This window comes from Saimiri boliviensis, chromosome 6 (assembly GCF_048565385.1).
Source record: "Saimiri boliviensis isolate mSaiBol1 chromosome 6, mSaiBol1.pri, whole genome shotgun sequence".
Classification (NCBI taxonomy): domain Eukaryota; kingdom Metazoa; phylum Chordata; class Mammalia; order Primates; family Cebidae; genus Saimiri; species Saimiri boliviensis.
The window spans coordinates 123,310,638-123,333,457 of record NC_133454.1 but is presented as its reverse complement, the minus strand read 5'-3'; the positions used below and the strand labels follow the sequence as shown (position 1 = coordinate 123,333,457).

At 50.8% G+C, this 22,820-nt stretch overlaps 1 protein-coding gene across 3 annotated transcripts; it reads right to left on the bottom strand.

Moving 5' to 3' along the window:
* Positions 1–345: 345 nt before the first annotated feature.
* Positions 346–20,751, bottom strand: NAA40 (N-alpha-acetyltransferase 40, NatD catalytic subunit). 3 transcript variants are annotated; one of them, XR_012518190.1, is made up of 9 exons: positions 20,305–20,750; positions 11,968–12,063; positions 10,580–10,632; positions 5,250–5,345; positions 5,018–5,176; positions 4,765–4,848; positions 3,880–3,957; positions 3,294–3,589; positions 346–2,945 (listed from the first exon to the last, which is right to left on the bottom strand). XR_012518190.1 is itself a non-coding variant. In XM_039471447.2 (8 exons), exons 1-8 carry the CDS (start codon positions 20,308–20,310, stop codon positions 3,448–3,450), a joined length of 714 nt encoding a protein of 237 aa, XP_039327381.1. In that variant the 5' UTR covers positions 20,311–20,750; the 3' UTR covers positions 346–3,447. The 3 variants fall into 3 exon arrangements, 2 of the variants coding, with proteins under 2 accessions (XP_039327381.1, XP_074257725.1); XM_039471447.2 differs by having other exon boundaries at positions 346–3,589; XM_074401624.1 differs by lacking the exon at positions 10,580–10,632 and having other exon boundaries at positions 346–3,589; positions 20,305–20,751.
* Positions 20,752–22,820: the final 2,069 nt, after the last annotated feature.

The window sequence follows — 22,820 nt, the reverse complement described above, 5'->3', positions numbered from 1 at the left end:
GCCTTGGAATTTACGCTTGGACACAGATGTCAAATGTCCCAAGCTGTAGCTTGGGACTTTCTCTCCAGGATGCACACTAAGCGCGCCCTTCAGAACACCTCTGACCACTGAGAACTTCTGGGAAGCGGCACACACATACATCTGGTCTGTCCCCACCTCTGGCTGCTTGCCCCAGACACCCTGAGGTTTTCTCCAGCCTAGGGCTTCTTCACAGGGCAGGGTATGGGGCCATCATAGCCATGACTCCTGAGAGTCGGGCCCAGTGCTGGGACAGGCTCAGGGCCTAGGGTTTCCCGGGTCCACGTTGCCCACAGTGTCCCAGCATCAGGAAGCCATCTCAGCAGATGAACAAAGTGTCTTTTATTTGTGACGTACAAATACAACCAATGCAAAAAGAGATCGCTTTTTCCCTTTGATTCCAGTGATAACAAGCTGCTAAAGGAAAAAATAATTTTCTCTTTTAAAAAAACAAACAAACAGAAGGGGTTAAAAAGAACCATTGACATGTCCTATACACATTTGTCACCAACAAAAATTAGGGTGGATATAACAAAATTTTAAAATCTTAAAAAAGTATCTTAACATGCTCCAAGCAAAAAAAAAAAAAAAAAAAAAAAAATCCTGGTACAAAAGGGCTGTTTCTCTGTTTTGTTGTTTTTGAGACGAAGTCTCACTGTCAGGCTGGATAGCAATGGTGTGATTTTGGCTCACCGTCACCTCTGCCTCTCAGGTTCAGGAGATTCTCCTGCCGCAGCCTCCCAAGAAGCTGAGATTATAGGCATTCACCGCCACGACCAGCTCATTTTTGTATTTTTAGTAGAGATGGGGTTTTGCCATGTTGACCAAGCTGGTCTTGAACTCCTAACCTCAGGTGATCCACCTGCCTCAGACTCCCCAAAGTGCTGGGATTACAGGCGTGAGCCACCACAACCAGCCATGCCTGCTGTTTCTCAAAACCAAGACCTAGAGGAAGTGGAGAAAAGACAGATGTTTTGGAAACAAATGGGCTCAACACCAAGATTGCAGGTCTCAGACAGTGCCTCTCTCACCCCAGCCCCGATCTCCTGAGGAAGAGTTGGGACATGGCCTGCAGAGACTGAGGTGGGCAGGGCATGGCACCAAGCACCGCTGACCAGCTGGTGCCATGCATCCAGTGACTAGAAAGAGACCATGTACACCAAACTCACCTTAAATGGGATGACTACAGAGGGTTCCTTTCGATCCCCCTGAGGGATCAGGAATCCATGATGTAAGACAATAAATATTTAATCATATGTGTCCTTTGTGAGACAGGGACCAGAGAAAAACGTCTTCCTAAACATACTCCTGTGGTTTCATGGTTCTCAGGAGTCCACCAAACCCTCCAGCAATGTCAACTCTCCCTGGGGTGAAACCCCCCAGGAGCCAGCAGGGTGAGGCAGAGGCAGACTTATTCCAGTGTAATGCCACAAGGCAACTCTCTCAGGAGTGCCCAGTCCCAGTGCTGCCAATCAAGAGCAGCACAGAGTGCTCAGCAGAAGGGCCAGGCTGGGTGAGGGAGGCCCTGTGCACACAGGCTCCTGCACAAACAGGAATCCAGGTGTGAAGCAAGGACCACTTAGGAGATCTGCCAGGACAGACTGCCGGAGTCGGGCAGAGGGTGGGGTGTGAGCAGATGCTGAGGTCAGAGGGACAAACAGACCTCCACAAGAGCAACTTCACGAAGGCTAGAACCTTTATGATACTCCCCAAAGCAGAGCTCAGGGATGTCCAAGGGGAGCTGTTAGGTGCTTTTTCCTGGATAAGGATTTGGTGGGTTTTTTTTTTTTTTTTTGAGACAGAGTCTCACTGTGTCACCAGGTTGGAATGCAGTGGCACGATCTGGGCTCACTGCAACTTCCGTTTTCTGGTTTCAAGCAATTCTCCTGCCTCAGCCTCCCGAGTAGCTGGGACAACAGGCACCCACCACCACGCCCGGCTAATATTTTGTACTTTTAGTAGAGATGGGGTTTCACCATGTTGGCCAGGATGGTCTCGATCTCTTGACCTCGTGATCTGCCCGCCTCGGCCTCCCAAAGTGCTGGGATTACAGGCGTGAGCCACCACGCCCGGCCAGGATTTGGTTTTTCTTTCCTGGAAGAGGAACAAGGCCTGGAGATCAGGATGAGCATTAGCTCTGAGCCTGCATCCTCTCTATTCTATGAGAGAAGAGAAGGCTTTCTCCTTCCCCTGCTCCAGCCTGTTACCACAGGGTAACACCAGAGAGAAAAGCAGCTGTTTTGGCCACTGAGAAGCATTCCTGCTGCAGCTGAGCTATGGCCCGGCTAGGCCATGGCAGTGGCACTAGTGCCTCACTGAGGCAGTGAGGGGCAAGGATGAGGAGTGCAGGCAGAGGGGCCTGCTGCTGGCTGGGGGCTCTCTGAAGAGGGAGAGTGGCCGCAGGGAGGGATGCCCTACCCTTAGAGAGCGTTCAGCACCAAGAGAAGAGAAGAAATGGAGTAACTATTCGAGGAACAAGAAGTCCTCCTGGGAAAGACAAGGGGCTCCCTGATGTTATTCTCCCCTTAAGACTAAGAACAGAGGTATCTGGGGTAGAGGTGAGAGGCAGAGGAGAAAGAATGGTGAGGGCTGGCAGACATGAACAAGCAGAACCTCTGGCTTTCTTCTATGAATCAAAAGCTCAAGTGACTGCCATGAGACCAGGAGGTTAAGCTCAGAATGCAGCCACGTCCAGGAGCCTAGAGAAGATCATCCCCACAGCGGGCCCCACAGAACACCTCATTCCTGGTCCTTTCAGGCTCTCTCTCACTGACAGCGATGGAGAGAAGCAGTCTTCCTCCCAGAGTCAGCTGGTCCCAACATGAGCCCACTCCGTGAATCCATAAAAACAGCTGGAAAGAGCTTTCTTCACTTCCCTGCGTCTTGGCACAAAAGATCTTCCCACGGTCTCCATAGGAGCATTCCATCTGTGAAAGCGTGAGTCTCTCTGAAGCCTCCCTCTATGCCCAGATCTTATACCCAGTGTGTTCCTCTTTGGGGATCAGCAAACCCTAGACCCAGGACTCCAGAACTTTCATAAAGGAGGGCATAAACATTCCATTTGTCCAAGTGTGTGTGTATGGGGGCGGGGATGGTGCCAGGAATCTAGGGGCTGCAGCGGTGGGAGAACTTCCACTGCAGGGCCCAGGAGACAAGTGAGGAGGCAGACACCGGGGAGGATGAGCTTCACAGCCAGGCCCACCCACTGTTCCCTCTCCCCTTCATTCCCTCCCGGCACTCTGGTCTCCTAGGAGAGGAGGAGGAGCAGCTCATACCACTTCTCTCCAGGATTCTGTGCTCTCGGGCTGCAGCCTGGCACGTGCAGGGCTGGGGAGGCTACAGCTCTGAGGGCACCTGGCAAACGGTGAGACCAGGAAAGAGGAAAGGCCTTAGGAGAGAGCACTGTGACTTGCGAGTGGCTCTGACAGTTCAGTGGCAGCAGCTACCACAGTGCCCACCCGCGTGGGAGTGTTGGCTGTCCCCAAACTTGGTCCTCCGGCTCAGGATCTCATAGGAGCAATCCTCCCCACAGCAACCGGACATGCTGGGGGAAGAGTCATCAATTTCAAATCTGCAAGGCAGGCAGGAGAGAATGGTTGGTGGCAAGGAGCTGAATATGCCTTCCTCCCTGGCCCGAGGACTCTTCTACCAGCCACACTGATAAGGCCCTTAGGATGAAGGTACAGGAGGTGGGCAGGGGACCAAGTCAGAGGGCACTATCATACCATCTCCCCAAACCTGAACCGCCATGGACCACTGGACTGTGAGCTCAGGTATCAGGATGAGTGGGGGCCAGGACCAGAAAAATGGCCCTCAGCAGGCCCACCTACCACCTGGAAGGACCCACACCCAGCTCCTTACTGCAATGCTTCTCTGAAGAACTGGTAGGCGCCATGATTGTGTTTAAATACTGTTAACATAACCTTCTTCATCTGTGTGCTGGAAGAAAGCAGAGCAAGCACCTTTTAGAAAGAGAAACATGGCCGAGCGTGGTGGTTCGCACCTGTAATCCCAGCACTTTGGGAGGCTGAGGTGGGAAGATCACTTGAGCCCAGTAGTTGGAGACCAGACTAGACAACAGTGTGGGACCCTGTCTCTACAAAACATTTAAAAATTTTAAAAAATTAGCCCAGTACGGTGGCATATGCCTGTAGTCCCAGCTGCTCTGGAGGCTGAGGCCAGAGGACTGCTTGAGCCTTGGAGGTAGAGGCTACAGTGAGATATGATCACACCATTGCACTCCAGCCTAGGTGACAAAGTGAGACTCTAGGAGAAACAGAGACCAAGGTAATGCTTCCTTTCTTTTCTGTCTTTATTACCTCCCTTTCACCCAAAGAAGTGTTCCTGAATTTGGCCTCTAGCCTCCAGAAGTCTTGGACCCCCATAGCACTCATTGCTTCCCTCCTTCACAGGTTGAGGAGACTGCAGAGGCATCAGCCCCGACCAGACTGGCTTCCTCCAGAGCAGGGATCTTTCCCACTTTCCCTCTGTAGCCCCATTACTTAGGTACAGGATGTGGCACAGATTAGGAACTCAAAAGATGTCTGCTTTGCTGAGGTGAACATACAAAATCTGGAGTCGTAACAAAGCGGAGAGTGTCTTACGGAGAGGGTTCTAAGACACCTTTCTCATGAAACATGCCTAGGAGTCTGGCCCTCCAAGGAAGCGCAAAGGACAGCAAGTGCCTCGGTGACAGCTCCTTCCAACGGAGTGCTGCACGGGCCTCCTAAGAAGCGGGGGCCTTACCTATTGGCCATGAGCTGCAGGATCTGTATGAGGAACTTCCCCAGGCCTTTCCGCCGCACCTTGCTTTCCAACTGCACTTCATAGCTAGGTGAAGAAAGCAGAGAGGTGAGCTTGCAGGATGAGCATGAAGAGGCTCTAAGGTCTGGCAGAGGGGCTTGCAGTTCTTGGCAGCCCATAGACCTAGGCAGGCTGGATGAGTGCCTGGACTCACCAGGGTCCCTCCCCCCGATCTCCCCCAGGCCACGGCTCCTACCAGTACAGGACTTCATCCCCGCACTCCACGTCAAACCGGAAGTGAGAAAAGGCAACAGGGACGGAACTGTTTTCCCAAGCAATGAGGTACCAGGCTCGGTCATCTGTCATTTCATCCCGTTTCTCTCGGTCCTTCCAGCCCCACTCGCTCTGCTCATACCTGGGGAATTTGGGAGCAGTCAGACAGGGAAGCTGGGAGAGGAACGAGGCTCCCCTGGTCAGGATACGCTTACATGGTTTGCATATTCGTTTTGGTCAGGTCGAAGGCCCAATCCACGGTGGCAGGGTCTAGTCCAGACACTCGCTTACATTCAATGGAGACATTCAACCTGAGAAGAGAACAGGTGGTGCTTGAATATGTTACAGTGCTCCTGCCAGGGCACTGCTGTTCCCCACTCAAAGTCTATAGGGAGGAGGGCCTGGTCTCAGTTATCGACAGAGAAGAGGCAACCCTGTACCTTCCCCAGCATGACCAGAGAAGGTGCCTTGCAGGAACAAAGTCTTCCAGGCTGAGATTAAGAACTGTGGCCAGGCAGCCCACCCCCAACCACAAGGCCTGTCTCCTGCCTCCCCAGGCTGTCCTGATCTTCCTCAGCACTTTGTAAACTTCTTGTCTCTCTCTGCTACCTCTTTATTCTTTTCCCACCTTTTCTGTCTCTTTTGTACTTTGCTATGAACACTCATGTCTTCTGTTTTTTCGTTCCTGCCCTTAGGTATTTTTCCTGTTGCTGTAATTTCTGAACTGACTCCTCACTGCACTCCCATGGAACCCCTTTCCTCTTATCTACCAATCTCGCCTTCAAAACCCCTGGGTGACCCCAGGTCCTTCAAGAAGACTATGATTCAGCACACCCCAATCCGCCCCCCCATGCCAGGAGTCCTGCCTGCTTCATCTGAGGAGGGGGGGTACTCTCGGTTAATCAACAGGGTGAGGTTGGCATGGTGGCTCACACCTGTAATCCCAGCACTTTGGGAGGCCGAGGCATGTGGATCACCTGAGGTCAGAAGATCAAGACTGGCCTGGCCAACATGATGAAACCCCGTCTCTACTAAAAATACAAAATTAGCTGGACATGGTGGCACATGCCTGTAATCCCAGCTACTCACAAGGCTGGAGCAGGAGAATCACTTGAACCTGGGAGGCAGAGGTTGCAGTGAGCCGAGATCATGCCACTGCACTCCGGCTTGGACAACAGGAGTGAAACTCTGTCTCAAAAAATGAATGAACAGGCTGGGCGCAGTGGCTCAAGCCTGTAATCCCAGCACTTTGGGAGGCCGAGGCGGGTGGATCACGAGGTCGAGAGTTCAAGACCATCCTGGTCGACATGGTGAAACCCCGTCTCTACTAAAAATACAAAAAATCAGCTGGGCATGGTGGCGTGTGCCTGTAATCCCAGCTACTCAGGAGGCTGAGGCAGGAGAATTGCCTGAACCCAGGAGGCGGAGGTTGCGGTGAGCCGAGATCGCGCCATTGCACTCCAGCCTGGGTAACAAGAGCGAAACTCCGTCTCAAAAAAAAAAAAAAAAAAAAGAAGGAAAGAAAAGAAAAAATGAATGAACAAACAAACAAAAAAAAAACAGAGTAAAGCAGGCTCCAGTCCAAGACTGTTTTTCTAAATCCACAAATGCCACAGGTGTTAAAGTATCTGTTTCTAAATGAAATTTCAGTAAAAAGCAGTTAAACTCCTTGACCAATCTGTGAAATCACATTCTCTAGATAGCACTACACTCTGAAAGGACTAGAGTCAGCAAACTCAAAGCCTGTAAAGAGCTCCCATATAAATGTATTTCAATGACCTTTGATACAACCCCCAGAGGATGTGCCCACTGGAATCCCACCACCGTTACAGACTGGCATGCCACATTTGCTCAGCCTTGTAATTCAGAACTTCCTGCCCCGAAGCTGGGTGTGGTTTCTTTATCGACCACTTAGCCGTCACAGCTGCCCAAACACAGCACTGCATCTGTCTTAACTACAAAATGTCCAAAGCCCATCTGCAGGTACAAATTCTCCATTAAAGAACATGAAAGATCACAGCCACAGGAATCACACAAAATTCAAGGCACCAGAGGAGCCCAGAGTTGGCTGGCAATGCCTGTTTTGGAGCTAACACATTTCTGGAAGTCAGTGGGAATATGGAATATGGAAACACTAAGATACATCACAATATGGGATCTCTAAAGTATGTCAAAAGACTTTTCAGAGACCAGAAGTGGTGGCTCACACCTGCAATCCTGGCACTTTGGGAGGCCAAGGTAAATGGATAACTTGAGGTCAGGAGTTCAAGACCAGCCTGGCCAACATGGTAAAACCCTATCTTTACTAAAAATACAAAAATTAGCCCAGCATGGTAGTGTGTGCCTGTAATCCCAGCTACTCAGGAGGCTGAGGCAAAGGAACTGCTGGAACCCAGGAGGCAGAGGCTGTAGCGAGCCAAGACTGCGCCACTGCACTCCAGCTTAGGCACAGAGTGAGACCCCATCTCAAAAAAAAAAAAAAAAAAGATTAAAAAAAAGAATGCCCATACCAGCTGCTACTTACTGAGCTGAATATATTCTGCTTCCTTCTTAAAACAACCTTGGGGCCGGGCGCGGTGGCTCAAGCCTGTAATCCCAGCACTTTGGGAGGCTGAGGCGGGTGGATCACGAGGTCAAGAGATGGAGACCATCCTGGTCAACATGGTGAAACCCCGTCTCTACTAAAAATACAAAAAAAGTAGCTGGGCATGGTGGCACGTGCCTGTAATCCCAGCTACTCAGGAGGCTGAGGCAGGAGAATTGCCTGAACCCAGGAGGCGGAGGTTGTGGTGAGCCGAGATCGCGCCATTGCACTCCAGCCTGGGCAACAAGAGCGAAACTCCGTCTTAAAAAAAAAACAAACAGCCTTGCAAGTTTGGCACAGGTCAGAAAATGAGACTTGAAGAGTATGAGCTACTTTTCCAAATAGAGTTAATAAGCAGCCCAGCTATAATCCAACCGCCCCGCACAGAGAAGCCATAGTCCTTGTTTATCCCCAAGCCAAGATGCTACATTCTGGAAGCACAACTCATTAACAGCATTTCAGGTAAGGCAGATTATGCCTCCTATTTTAGATACCAAAAGGACAAAAAAAAAGTGAGGACGCTTTCAATCCATAGCCTATAGTTAACTGGATCAGCAATAACAGCAAACAGGATGAGGGGTGAAAGCTGACCTGCTGGGCACAATGGTCACGGTCACTATTTGGGTGCTGGGTATACTAGATGCCCAACCCCACCATTACACAAGATATCTGTACATGTACCCCCCAATCCAAAATAAAATACATTTTAAAAATAAAGTAACAGCAAACACTTATCTAGGTTTCATTATGCTGCAGGAACTAACACTTTGCATCTTACCCTCCTGACAACTCCATGAGAAAAGTATTATTATTAGAACCATTTTTGCTTTGGAGTTTTTGTTTTGCTTTGAGACAGCATCTTGCTGTCACCCAGACTAGAGTGCAATGGTACTACCACGGCTCACTGCAGCCTCCACCTCCCAGGCTCAAGCAATTCTCCCACATCAGCCTCCCCAGTAGCTGGCACTACAGGCATGTGCCACCATGCCCAGCTAATTTAAAAAAAATAATAATTTTTTTTTTTTTTTTGTAGAGACAGGGTCTTCCTATGTTGCCAGGGCTGGTCTTGGACTCCTGAGCACAAATGATCTTCCCAACCTCAGCCTCCCAAAGTGCTGGGATTACAGGTGTGAGCCACCATACCTGGCCTAGGCCCATTTTTTACTAGAAAACTGAGGAACAGAGAGGTTAAGTAATTTGTTGAGGGTCTGCCAGGCGAAGCACTTTACGTGGGGGAATCACCTGAGGACAGGAGTTTGAGACCAGCCTAGGCAATGTAGTAAGACCCCTTTCTCTACCAAAATTTATGTGTGTGTGTGTGTGTGTGTGTGTAAATATATATATATATGAAAAAAGTAATTTGCTCAGGGCCAAATAGCCAGTAAGCGGCTTTTAACAATTATACTATATACTCAGGGAAAGAGCACTAGACTGGAAATTAAAAGCCCCTCAGCTGTCAGAGGGAAACTCCATTAACTCAGAAACCTCATTTGACTTCTCTGAGCCTCAGTTTCCCATGAGTTAAATGTGAGTATCAGCCTAGATAATTTTCCAAGTTTGCTTCGGCTCAATGATTATTTGTACAGAGAGAATAATCAGTACTAAAGAGATATCAGGCTGGGCGAGGTATTCACGCCTGTAATCCCAGCACTTTGGAAGGCTGAGGCAGGCGGATCACTTGAGGCCAGGAATTTGAGACCAGCCTGACCAACACAGTGAAACCTCGTCTCTACTAAAAATACGAAAATTAGCCAGATGCAGTGGCTCACACCTGTAATCCCAGCACTCAGGGAGGCTGAGGTGAGTGGATCACGAGGTCAGGAGTTCAAGACCCACTTGTCCAAGATGGTGAAACCCCGTCTCTACTAAAAATACAAAAAATTAGCTGGGCATGGTGGCACGTGCCTGTAATCCCAGCTACTCGGGAGGCTGAGGCAGGAGAATTGCCTGAACCCAGGAGGCGGAGGTTGCGGTGAGCTGAGATCGTGCCATTGCACTCCAGCCTGGGTAACAAGAGCGAAACTCCATCTCAAAAAATAAATAAATAAATAAATAAATATTTATCTATATGGTCAAAGGTGTTATGTGTAGAGTGGCAAACATATATATATATTTATCTAACAAGACACCAGGCTGGGCCTGGTGGCTCATGCCTGTTATCTCAGCACTTTGGGAGGACAAGGCAGGCGAATCACCCGAGGTTGGGAGTTTGAGTTCAGCCTGACCAACATGAAGAAACCCCGTCTCCACTAAAAACACAAAATTAGCTGGGCATGGTGGTGCGTGCCTGTAATCCCATGTACTCAGAAGACTGAGGCAGGAGAATCACTTGGACCTGGGAGGTGGAGGTTGAGGTGAGCTGAGATCATGCCATTGCACTCCAGCCTGGGCAACAAGAGCTAAACTCCAACTCAAAACAACAACAACAAAAGACATCTCTGAGATTAAGAGCAATCTTTGGGCCGGGTGCGGTGGCTCACGCCTGTAATCCCAGCACTTTGGGAGGCCGAGGCGGGCGGATCACGAGGTCAAGAGATCGAGACCATCCTGGTCAACATGGTGAAACCCCGTCTCTACTAAAAATACAAAACATTAGCTGGGCATGGTGGCGCGTGCCTGTAATCCCAGCTACTCAGGAGGCTGAGGCAGGAGAATTACCTGAGCCCAGGAGGCGGAGGTTGCGGTGAGCCGAGATCGCGCCATTGCACTCCAGCCTGGGTAACGAGAGCGAAACTCCGTCTCAAAAAAAAAAAAAAAAATATTAAAAAAAAAAAAAAAAAAAGAGCAATCTTTGCTCATTTATGGATTCCTCTGTCACCCTACCTGGGGATAAGCCAGTTTCTGCTTTTTCATAATATGAAGAAGAATGAGAAAATGTGGGTCTGAGGAAGCCCACTCTGGAAGGGGAATTCCTGAAAATACTCAAGGAGACAGCAGTTGGTAATGCTCCATATGACTCACCCGTTTCTATCATATTTCTTGAACACTGGGAAAGCTTCCAGAGGGTCTCCGAGCTGTGGAGGGAAAAAAAAGAGGACTAGCACAGACGTGTGTGACGGAGGTGCAGGCCCTGTCCCAAGAGCTGTTGTCTTGGAGTGGGACGCTGTGGGGACCCACAACGGGAGACTAGCTGCAGCCTCACAGACCCTCCATCTGCCTAGCTCTGAAGTCACATGTGCGAGGAAGGCTTTGGTGGGGAGGCCCAGGAGAGTTAAGTTTGGCATCACCTGACAGGGCAAGAGGAGACTTCATTGGCATGCTACTTGCTCAGAACACAGCTAACCCAAAGCAGAGAGGCCATCTGATCTGCCCGCACACTTCTTTTTTTTTTTTTTTTTTTTTTGAGACGGAGTTTCGCTCTTGTTGCCCAGGCTGGAGTGTGCAATGGCGCGATCTCGGCTCACCACAACCTCCGCCTCCTGGGTTCAGGCAATTCTCCTGCCTCAGCCTCCTGAGCAGCTGGGATTACAGGCACGTGCCACCATGCCCAGCTACTTTTTTGTATTTTTAGTAGAGACGGGGTTTCACCATGTTGACCAGGATGGTCTCGATCTCTTGACCTTGTGATCCACCAGCCTCAGCCTCCCAAAGTGCTGGGATTACAGGCTTGAGCCACCGCGCCCGGCCGCACACTTCTTAAAAGAAGCCTCCACTGCCTTTACCTGCTTAAAACTCCAGATGGAAAATCATGTCCCTGAGCCACATCCTTATAAATGTGGAGTGCTTACTATGACTGGGCTAAAAGAATAACCAAAAAATGGGATACTAAATGAGGCAGGGGCTGGGCACTGTGGCTCACGCCTGTAATCCCAGCACTTTGGGAGGCTAAGGCAGGTGAAATGCTTGAGCTCAGGAGTTCAAGATCATCCTGGGCAACATGGCCAAACCCCATCTCTACAAAAATGGGCCGGGTGTGGTGGCGGGCACCTGTAGTCCCAGCTAGTTGAGAGGCTGAGGTGGGAGGATCACTTGGGTCCAGGCGGCAGAGGTTGCAAGGCTGAAGTGAGCAGAGATTGTGCCACTGCTTTCTAGCCGAATGACAGAGTGAAACACTGTCTCATTAAAAGATGTAAAAAAATTATCTAGACCCTCCTCTATCCATAAGGAAGAAGATCCACAGGGAAGCAGCTGCTTCACTGGAATCCACATTTTCCTAAACCCTTGGGCCAACTGCTGGCGCCTCCTCCCAACACACAGGTATGAGCTCAGTTTTCTGAACAGCAAGGAAGCAGAGGCGGGCGTGGGTGGGTAGTGTCACAATTCTGCCACAGGGTGGCGACAAAATAAGTCAAATTATAAACCAAGTGGAAGTCCCAGGAGGCAAGGACTGGGAAGAAAGGGAGAGTCACCCTGTTGGCAGCGTCCACTTTGGCACAAACGGCATCCATGGCTGCTCTCTCCTCCAACCGCTTCTGCTTCTTCTCTTTGGCTTTGCTCGACTTTCTCTGCAACAGGAAAAGCAACGTTAGCTGGAAGGGCTGTGGCCAAACACTGATTTTCCCTTTGAGGAACCGAAGGGCCCTGCATCCACAGGCCTGGCCCAGCAGCAAGAAACTTCCCACCTCAGCTGACACACATTTGGGGGGCCAGGGAAGACCCAAAAAGGTCATTTCGTAGCAGGAAGTCCTCAGAGGTCACCAGACTTCTCAGCTTCCCCTCAGGAAGAGCAGTGGCCCTCCTGACACAGACACTGTGGGGACCAGCAAGACAGCTGACAGTGGCTGCAGCAGGCCAGCCCTCAGCAGGCACCTAGTAAACATTCACTCACCGCTCCCTCCTAAAGAGGGAACATCCAACTCTAGGCACACTGAAGACCGCTTCAGGGAGGAGGCGGCATCTGAGGGAGTCACTGAGACTGTTCCTAAATCTAAGTTCATTCAAACCCTTTTCAGTGTCTTCTGGCTGTGGGAGACAGAGACCTGGTCAGCCACAGCTCCTGTGGGAGTGGGGTCTTATTAAAGTAGGGGCCACCATCTTCTGACTCTAAGACACATAACCATTCCCAGAAGCCCTGCTCAGTTAAGGCCAATGAGTGGCAGACGTACTACATACTAGAGAAAGGGCCGAGGGCAGGGGCCCAAGGGGTTCACCTCAGGACAGAGGTGACACGTGGTCAGCAAGACGAAGTTGCAGGCACGGTCAGCAGCTCGCGGCAGAGGAGCAGCAAAGGGGGATTCTGGCACAGAACAGAGAACGGCAAATCGCCCACAGCTGTTTCTAGAGTATGTCCTGTTTTGAGGCCGAGGCAGGATTCTCTCAGGCCTAAGACCTGCTCACCCTATTGTGAAAAACTGGGTAACGCAGGACAAGAGCCAGGCTCTGAAGTCTGGCAGACTTCATCTAAAGCCTCCTTTTTTTCTTCAGGCGGCGTTGAAGGAAGCCTCCTTTTTTTAAAAAAAAAAAAATTTGAGATGGAGTCTCACTCTGTTGCCCAGGCTGGAATACGGTGGCATGATCTTGGCTCACTGCAGCCTCTGCCTCCCAGGTTCAAGCAATTTTCCTGCCTCAGCCTCTTGAGTAGCTGGGATTACAGGCGCGTACCACCACGCCCAGCTAATTTTTTTTTAAAGATGGGGTTTCACCATGTTGGTCAGAATAGTTTTGATCTCTTGACCTAGTGATCCACCCGCCTCAGCCTCCCAAAGTGCTGGGATTACAGGCGTGAGCCACTGTGCCCGGCTTCTTGTATCTGTTTTTTTGTTGTTTTTTTTTTGTTGTTGTTGTTGTTTTTTTGAGACGGAGTTTCGCTCTTGTTACCCAGGCTGGAGTGCAATGGCGGGATCTCGGCTCACCGCAACCTCCGCCTCCTGGGTTCAGGCAATTCTCCTGCCTCAGCCTCCTGAGTAGCTGGGATTACAGGCACGTGCCACCATGCCTAGCTGATTTTTTGTATTTTTAGTAGAGACGGGGTTTCACCATGTTGACCAGGATGGTCTCGATCTCTTGACCTCGTGATCCACCCGCCTTGGCCTCCCAAAGTGCTGGGATTACAAGCTTGAGCCACCGCACCCGGCCTGTTTTGTTTTTTAAGTAGAGACACGGTTTCACCATGTTGGTCAGGCTGGTCTTGATCTCCTGACCTCAGGTGGTCCACCCACCTTGGTCTCCCAAATTGCAGAGATTATAGGTGTGAACTACTGTGTCTGGCCTAATTTTTCTATTTTTAGTAGACAGGGTTTCACCATGTTGGCCAGGCTGGTCTCGAACTCCTGACCTCAAGTTATCCAGCCACTCGGACAGGAGCCATCAAAGCCTCTTCCTGCTCTCCACGCCCCACAGTACTAGGACAAGACAGCACTTCAAGCCTCCTCCCATGGCCTGATGAGTGAGGATCCCCATGAGGGTCAACAGAGTATGTATTCAATAAATGGCCGTTCTCATTCTCTTCCCCGAAGGCAACCTGAGAGCACAGAGGGCCCGCCCCGCACCACCCAGCCGGTCCCCAGAAGGCACTCCAAAGGCACTGGTAAGCTGGCTCTGCTTTTTACCAACAGAGCAGCCTCTTTTGACACCTCCCACCCCTCCTTTCCCTGAGCTCTTTAGAGGTTTGACAACCCCCAATTACATCTAGCCCTAACGCGGACTGGCCCCAGGAAAGGACACTCAGAGCAATTAACCCTTCTGCATGAGTTGAAAAACCAGCTGCTAGAGAAGTTCTCAGAATCAATTCTACCCTCGATTTTTCAAGGAATGACACTGTTTACCTCCCGCTTTAACCCAAGAAGCAACTCACCAGGAACTTACAGGGATTGCTCTCATAGGCACAAACTCTACCAACACCAGCTACTAATTATCTCGTGGCTGAACACTGTGTGGAACACAGGCAAGATCTCCTATCTTACCTCCTTAGGGGAAGGAACAAACCAGAGGATGGGCTGTCTTCATAAGGCTGAACTCCTGGAACAGAACCACCGTCCCTCTACCACGGATAGGCTTACAGCATTTATCCTTTTCTCTGGAAATGTGGGTTTCAAGGCAACACTGAGATACAGCTTGCAAAGTGCTTTTTTTTTTTTTTTTTTTTTTTTTTTTTTTTTTTGAGATGGAGTTTCGCTCTTGTTACCCAGGCTGGAGTGCAATGGCTCGATCTCGGCTCACCGCAACCTCCGCCTCCTGGGTTCAGGCAATTCTCCTGCCTCAGCCTCCCGAGTTGCTGGGATTACAGGCACGCGCCACCATGCCCAGCTAATTTTTTGTATTTTTAGTAGAGACGGGGTTTCACCATGTTGACCAGGATGGTCTCGATCTCTCGACCTCGTGATCCACCCGCCTCGGCCTCCCAAAGTGCTGGGATTACAGGCTTGAGCCACCGCGCCCGGCCGCAAAGTGCTTTTATAAACATTATGTTTCTTTTTATTTTGGGGGAGATAGGAGGAGTCTCACTATGTTGCCCAGGCTGGTCTCAAACTCCTGGACTTAAGCGATCCTCCTGTCTTGGCCTCCCAAAGTGCTGGGATCACCCGCGTGAGGCACCACGCCGCCCAGCCTACGTTATGTGTTTCAATTCTCACATAGGGCAGAAACTATCACCTCCCTTTACACAATAGGAAACTGAGGCTTGAAGGGACAATTTGACCACTCAGAGTTGTGCAGTGAAGTGAAGAGAGGCAGAGGGAGACTCAGTCCCAAGATGGGCTGCAGCTCATGCTTGTTACACACAGTCTCCTACTGAGGCGCCCACAACCTGCAGAGTCACTCGGTCATCAACAAAGATTCTTGCACCCTGCCAAGATAACACCTGGGCTTCAGGAGCCCTCAGCAACCACTCGGCAACTCCTTTCTCATTGCCTGGCTGGTTTGTTAACAGCATGCCAATACAGTGCCACTACAGGCCCTACCCTCGGCACCGAGGCAGAGAAGGAACAGAGAAGCCTCGGATAGAAGGTCTCCAGGGCTGCACCATGGGGCAGAAGAGCATGAGCTTTGGCATCAACAGACTGGGCCTATGCTCTTCCTGCCACCCCCAGAATGACTTGTGAAAGCAACTCCATCTCCATGAAGATGCAGGTGCAAATGCTGACCTCTTGGAGCTGTAAGGGCAGATTAGAAGCCAGCACACCTTCAGAGCGGTACAAGCTCCCTTCCTTCACCCTACATGCTTGTTCTCTTACCACAAAACAGGGCTCAAGGATCAAAGGTGCTGGAGGGCAAGGGTGACGCCCAGAACCCAGAAAGCACTGAAGCCTGGGTTCCCTCTATCTTATTTCTAAGCATGAGAAGTAATTCCTAAGCACAAGCAGCAGGAGGGCCAGCCTGGCCTCTAGGAGATCTGTAGGCTCATTCATGCAGACCTGGCAAGCTAGGCAATCCTCAAAGCAAGGCCTGGGGCTGCCATGACCTGAGACTGCAGTAACTCAAGAACCCCTTATGTGCTCCACTAACTGCCCACGGGGCATTTGGCAGGGTGCTGCCAGCTGGGCAGACAGGCAGGGAGGGGCCGCACTAGGAAAAGTGGTCTCCTATTATTCCAATTAGCTTTGCCCCTGCCTTGTGGAGGTAAGGCTGTCCTATGGGGACACAAGAAAATGCTCCTAATTAAAATGGGAAATAAGCACAATGAATAGTAAAGCTCACTGTGGTTAAATGTCTTTCCCAAGGGAGCTTTGTATAAAAAAAAAAAAAAAAAAAAAAAAAAGAGAGAGAGAGAGAGTGCAGGATTTTGAGTCAAAAGACCTGGATTTGATTCTCATCTCTTTCACTTAATGGCTATGTGACTTGAGGCAAGTTACTTGAGCTCTTTTCATCAAGTTACTCAAAATTTCTCTGACTCTCCGTTTTTTTATCCATAAAATGGGGCTCACAATGCCTACACCAACAGCCGGAGGGGAATTCTGTTTACAGGGACCTCCCTCAGAGGTTCTGCTGGTGCTTCCATAAAGGTGATCAATCTAATCTTCACAACCCAGCATGGCAGGTGTGACTACTTCTTTGCTGAGAAATCTGAGGCACAGAGAGTGGACAGAACTTGCAGGGTCACAGAGCCGGTGAGGAGAGTTCTCAAAGCTGCTCTTCCTCCCACTCCCGCCTCACTCCCTCGACTCTGCCCCATGCTTCGAGGGCAGATCCACTTTATCTGCCTATATTCACCCAGTGCTCACCAAACAGCAGGTACTCAGTTCATAGCTGCTGAATTAATCATCCAAGATTCAAACCCACGTTTGAACCTAAAGTCCATGCTCCTTCCACTATGTCACAATTATGTTTATATGGCACTTTTTGTTATAAAGTGTTATATAAATGTTTTCCTGTGCATTGCAAAACTCCTCCCCTTACTATTCCCATAGAATAAGCAAGTTCACACACAGCTCTACAACTGTAAGGGGTCATAAAGACAAATGAAAAAAAAGGTGGCTTATGCCTGTAATCCCTGCAGTTTGGGAGGCCGAGGCGGGTGGATCACCTGAGGTCAGGAAGTCAAGACCAGCCTAGCCAACAGGCTGAAACCCCAACTCTACAAAAAAAATTAAAAAAATTAGCTGGATGTGTTGTCGGATGCCTATAATCCCAGCTACTTGGGAGGCTGAGGCAGGAGACTGCTTGAACTTGGGAGGCAGAAGTTGCAGGGAGCTGAGATTGTGCCACTGCACTCCAGCCTGGGCAACAAGAGCAAAACTTTGTCTCAAAAAATAAAAATAAATAGAAAAAAATATATATATATAACAAGATCGGAGGAGGAGGCACCTTTCAGAAAAGGAATTTGGCATCTCTGAGGTTTTCAGTATCAATGTCTCCATCTCATATAGTATCCAATATCCAAAAAGAACCTGTTTTTGGTGAAGCAAGAGAAATACAAATTCTAATTCCTGAAAGATGACACGTGTGTGGCAACCAGGACACCTGTGGCAACTGAAGAGAAAGCCTCCATCTAAAGCCTCAATCAGCCTGAGGCCAGGCTGTCAAGTGGAGCCCAGCCCTCTGCCACAGGGTGACTACAAGGAATGACTCCCCAGCACCCACAGTTGTGGAAGGAGGATGATGAGATGGTTCCAGCTGTTTCAGGGAGGAGAATTCAAGTCTATGTTACTGTGAATTTTAGGGCAGAAAAGACTTTGTAGGGTCTGACGTGAGAAACTCTGTAAAGCCTAAGTAATAAGCTGAACTCGGTGGCTCATGCCTGTAATCCTAGCACTTTGGGAAGCCAAGGCAGGCGGATTACCAGGTCAGGAGATCAAGACCATCCAAGCTAACCCAGTACAACCCTGTCTCTACTAAAAATACAAAAAAAACAGCCAGGCATGGGGGCGGAGTACTCCCAGTTACTTGGGAGGCTGAAGCAGGAGAATCGCTTGTACCTGGGAGGCGGAGGTTACAGTGAGCCGAGATCACACCACTGCACTCCAGCCTCAGCGACAATGAGCGACACTCCACCTCAAAAAAAAAAAAAAAAAGAGGCCGGGCGCGGTGGCTAGGCCGGGCGCGGTGGCTCAAGCCTGTAATCCCAGCACTTTGGGAGGCCGAGGCGGGTGGATCATGAGGTCAAGAGATCGAGACCATCCTGGTCAACATGGTGAAACCCCGTCTCTACTAAAAATACAAAAAATTAGCTGGGCATGGTGGTGCGTGCCTGTAATCCCAGCTACTCAGGAGGCTGAGGCAGGAGAATTGCCTGAACCCAGGAGGCGGAGGTTGCGGTGAGCCGAGATCGCGCCATTGCACTCCAGCCTGGGTAACAAGAGCGAAACTGCATCTCAACCAAAAAAAAAAAAAGTGTAAGTAATAAGATTGAGGCCCTAAAGGAAGCAAGGATCATAGAATCTCTGGGGCATATTTCTTGTTTTTTCCCACACCCTGTCTTATGGAGTAGAGGGCCTGCTATTTCAACCCAACCAATGAGGAAATGTTGAAGTAAAATGTCATGTTACACTTCTTGTTTTCTGCTGAATCCCTAGTGCCTGCTTCTGGTTAGACAGTTACTAAGTGACACCCAGGACAGCTTTTCATTTAGTTTCAACAATGGCTGCATCTAGAACCTTTCACTAAAATCTAGGTTAACTATGCCTAAATCTCTAGACTTGGTTTTCTACAGATGAAGTACATAATATCCAAAATTCTTTGGTAAAACATGATGCCTGTTTTGACATAGACAACTAATTTTGTTTAATAAGTTGATTTGTTCAGTCGATAAATATTGGAGGGGGAAAAAAACTAGGTTAACAACAGTAGGGACAAACCCAATGGGTTAAAAATAGCACAAATCTATTTTAGATCAGTAAAGTGAAGGCTGAGGATACAGGCAAAAATAACAGCCACGACTTAGGAGACACCTCCTTAGCAATCCACATCCATTATCTCACTTAATCTTCACTACTACCCTAAGGGGGAGGTATCTGCATCCCCACATCCCTCACACAGGTGAGGAAATTCAAATATATCAAGGCAACTCACTGGCACAATATTATACCGGCAGCAAATATGGGGCTGGAACTAAGGTACCTCCAAAGTCAAGGCTCCCTTAAGTGATGGAAATTCCATATAGGCGTGGTGGCTCACACCGTAATCCCAGCACTTTGGGAGGCCCAGGCCGGTGGACGTCTGAAGAGTTCGAGACCAGCCTGGCCAACATGGTGACACCCCGTCTCTATTAAAAATCCAAAAATTAACCGGGCGTGGTGGCAGGCGCCTGTAATCCCAGCTGCTAGGAAGGCTGAGGCAGGAGAATCGCTTGAACCCGGGAGGAGGTTGCAGTGAGCCAAGATCGCACCATTGCACTCCAGCTTGGGTGGCAAGAGCAAAACTCGGTCTCAAAAAAAAAAACTAATATAGCCAGTACCAGGGAGGACGTTACCTTTTTAAGAGGTGGGTGATACTGCTGTAATTAAGAATTAGCACGGTGAACGCACAGAAACTTGCAAGCAACTTCTGCCTTACCCTATACGCTGGGAAAGTAAACTAAAATGCACCTCTAAGCTGCCGGCACGGAACAGGTGCTCCATATCCATCCGCGGCCGCCGCCCCCGCCTCCCCCGCATGTTCCAGGCTCACCTGCAGAGCCCTCCCCTTGCAAATACACCTGCACTACCAAAACTCCTAACAACCCAAGTGGTCGTAAGAACCACTTCACTGCAACCAGGAGGCGTCAAGACAGGAGTCTATGGGAAGGGAAGGCTGTGTTTATCAAGAGCAGCAGGAACCTGGTGGAGAGGTTTCCAAACAGTGTAGGGGAATTGGCTTCGCTGAGACTCGAGTAGCGGGAAGGACAGTGGACTGGGATTCGAGAGACCCAAAGTGGGGTCTGACGCCCCAGCCAGCGTAACCTTGGCTAGGCGCCTTCTTTCCTCCGGGCCTCAATTCCCTCCAAGCCAGGGTTGACCTCGGATGTGAAAAGCGGCGAAGCTGTTGACTGCCAGGTGATGAGGGACCCTGGGGTAGCGGGAGGCTAATCCCAGGGTCCGCGCTGGCGACGGGGGTGGGGAGGCCGGTAAGGGGTCCGCGAGGCAGGAAGGGGCTGGCGTGACGCTGGGGGCGGCGAGGGGGTGGGGCCCCGGACTTGGGGCTCTCCAGAGGATTCCCCGGCTAGGCCTAGCGCCGGGACCCTTAGAATCGGGGAGTCGGGTCATGTGGGGGCAAAAGGTCACGTGAGGCTGGAGGGGGTTGGGGGTCACGTGAGGGGGGGTTTAAGAACAAAGGGGGTGAGGGTAGCGAGGAGCGCCCCTGTACCTCCCGTCTCCTCTCTCAGCCTCACTCACCCCCATAGCGGCGGCGGCAGCAGCGGCGACCCTTAGCTCCTTCTTCACACACTTGCCTGCAGGGAGGCGCAAACGGTGGCGGCAGCGGCGGCGGCGACAGCGGCAGCGGCAGCGACAGCGACAGCAGCAGAGCGGCGGACCCCGCACCGCGCATGCGCCTCGCGGCTCCCCCGCGCGCCTTGGTACCGCGCCGGCGCAGAACCGGGGTAGGGGGAGCGGGAAGCCGGCGCGCAGGTGGAGCGCCCGCGAGGCGGACCGAGGGTCTCCGACCAGGAGGCGGGAGCGCGGAGGAGCGTCGCGCCAGGAATGACGTGTGCCCCAGGCCCGCCCCCTCGCCGGGTTGCGTCTGTAGCTGTGGCAACGGCGGCGCCAGGCCTGGCTGTTCACCCAGGCCGCGAGTCGCAGCGCCGCTGGGGGCCGGTTGAGTGGCAGCACCTCCCCTGAGGCCAGCGTCTCCTCGGCCCAGCGCGTAGCAGCCGGCGGCACAGCTACCTTCCCAGGCGGCCAATCGCATCTCGACCTCTGAAGTACCTGCCCCTCCCGAGCCCGTCCCCCTCCCGCGCGCAGCGGAAGTCTTTGGAAACTTTCCCACCTTCCAGATCTTGATTCTTCAAATTCCTTTTCTAACCAGAGTCCTGTTACTCATTCATTCGTCTTCTAACCATTCATTCGCCTTCCATTCAGCACGTTATAAACATTAACACGGTGCTGAGCCTAGAGGGCACAGAGGAGAGAGGTGCCATCGCAGCGCCATACCTCACGGTTTAGGGGGGAGACGGGCACGTGAGCACTGTTTAGGAGAGAGTGGATGGTGCTGTTAGAGTGAGACACCAGGCATCCCTGACAGTTTTAATTTCAACCCATCCCCAGCACAGCGGATTGACCCGCACTGGACCCGAATCCAAACCGCCAGGGGCGCTTCCGCAGTGTGCACGCCCCTGAGATCTACTCCAGAATCTCCCGGGGTGGAGCCAGAGTCTTCACTTCCTAGTGCTCCACAGGTAGGGTCTTAGACACGAAAATTGGAGAAATGCTGCCCAACACTTCAAGCTTAATGGACTTTTTCAGGTTTTGCTCATTACATCTTTTTTTTTTTTTTTTTTTTTTGAGATGGAGTGTCACTCTTGTTGCCCAGGCCGGAGTGCAGTGGCGCGATCTCAGCTCATTGCAACCTCCGCCTCCCGGGTTCAAACGATTCTCTTGCCTCAGCCTCCCGAGTACCTGGGAAACCGGCGTGAGCCACCGTGCCTTGCCGACCCTGTCTCTAAAAAAAATAAAAATAAAAAAAAGGGCCAGGATGGGTGGCTCATGCCTGTAATCCCAGCATTTTGGTGAGGTGGGCGGGTCACCTTAGGTCCGGAGTTCGAGACCAGCCTGACCAACATGGAGAAACCCCCGTCTGTGCTAAAAATACAAAATTAGCCAGGCATGGTGGCGGGCACCTGTAATCCCAGCTACTCGAGAGGCTGAGGCAGGAAAATCATTTGAACCCGGGAGGTGGAAGTTGCAGTGAGCTGAGATTGCACCACTGTACTCCAGCCTGGCAACAGATCAAGACTCAGTCTCAAAAAAATGAAAAAGCCGGGCGCGGTGGCTCAAGCCTGTAATCCCAGCACTTTGGGAGGCCGAGGCGGGTGGATCACGAGGTCAAGAGATCGAGACCATCCTGGTCAACATGGTGAAACCCCGTCTCTACTAAAAATACAAAATATTAGCTGGGCATGGTTGCGTGTGCCTGTAATCCTAGCTACTCAGGAGGTTGAGGCAGGAGAATTGCCTGAGCCCAGGAGGCGGAGGTTGTGGTGAGCCGAGATCACGCCATTGCACTCCAGCCTGGGTAACAAGAGTGAAACTCCGTCTCAAAAAAAAAAAAAAAAAAAAAAAAAAAAAAAATGAAAAAAAGGAAGGACAGAGTCTAGGCTAGGTGTGGTGGTGGCTCACATCTCTAATCCCTGCCCTTTGGGAGGCTGAGACAGGTGGGTCACTTGAGGTCAGGGGTTCCAGACCAGCCTGGCCAACATGGTAAAATCCCATCTCTACTGAGAATACAAAAATTAGCCCAGCTGATGGCAAGCACCTATAATCCCAGCTACTCGGGAGGCTGAGGCAGGTGAATCGCTTGAACCTGGGAGGCAGAGGTTTCAGTGAGCCAAGATCAGGCCACTGTACTCCAGCCTGGGCAACTCTGTCTCAAAAAAAGAAAAAAAAAAAAAGGAAGGACAGTCCAGAGGCCACTGCTATAATCAATACAAGAGACGGTGCCTCCATGGCTGACCAGCAGCGGAGGTGGGAGAAGGGCATTGAAGGCAGAGCCTACAGAACTTGCAGATTGGATGTGGGCTGTGAGGGAAGGAGCAGAGCCAAGACATCTTCATGGTTTTTAGCCTGAGCTGCTGGAAAAATGAAGTGGCTTCAATGGAGACATGGATGACTCTGAAAAGAGCTGGCTCAAGGCCGGGCGTGGTGGTTCAAGCCTGTAATCCCAGCACTTTGGGAGGCCGAGGCGGGTGGATCAC

Bases quoted from the DNA above. Each gene is read 5' to 3' on its own strand.
- NAA40 (XM_039471447.2), bottom strand. The intron at 5,177-5,249 runs GTAAGCGTATCC...CAAATTCCCCAG, and splicing joins AAAACGAATATGCAAACCAT to GTATGAGCAGAGCGAGTGGG. The intron at 4,849-5,017 runs GTAGGAGCCGTG...TTCTTCACCTAG, and splicing joins GGGGATGAAGTCCTGTACTG to CTATGAAGTGCAGTTGGAAA.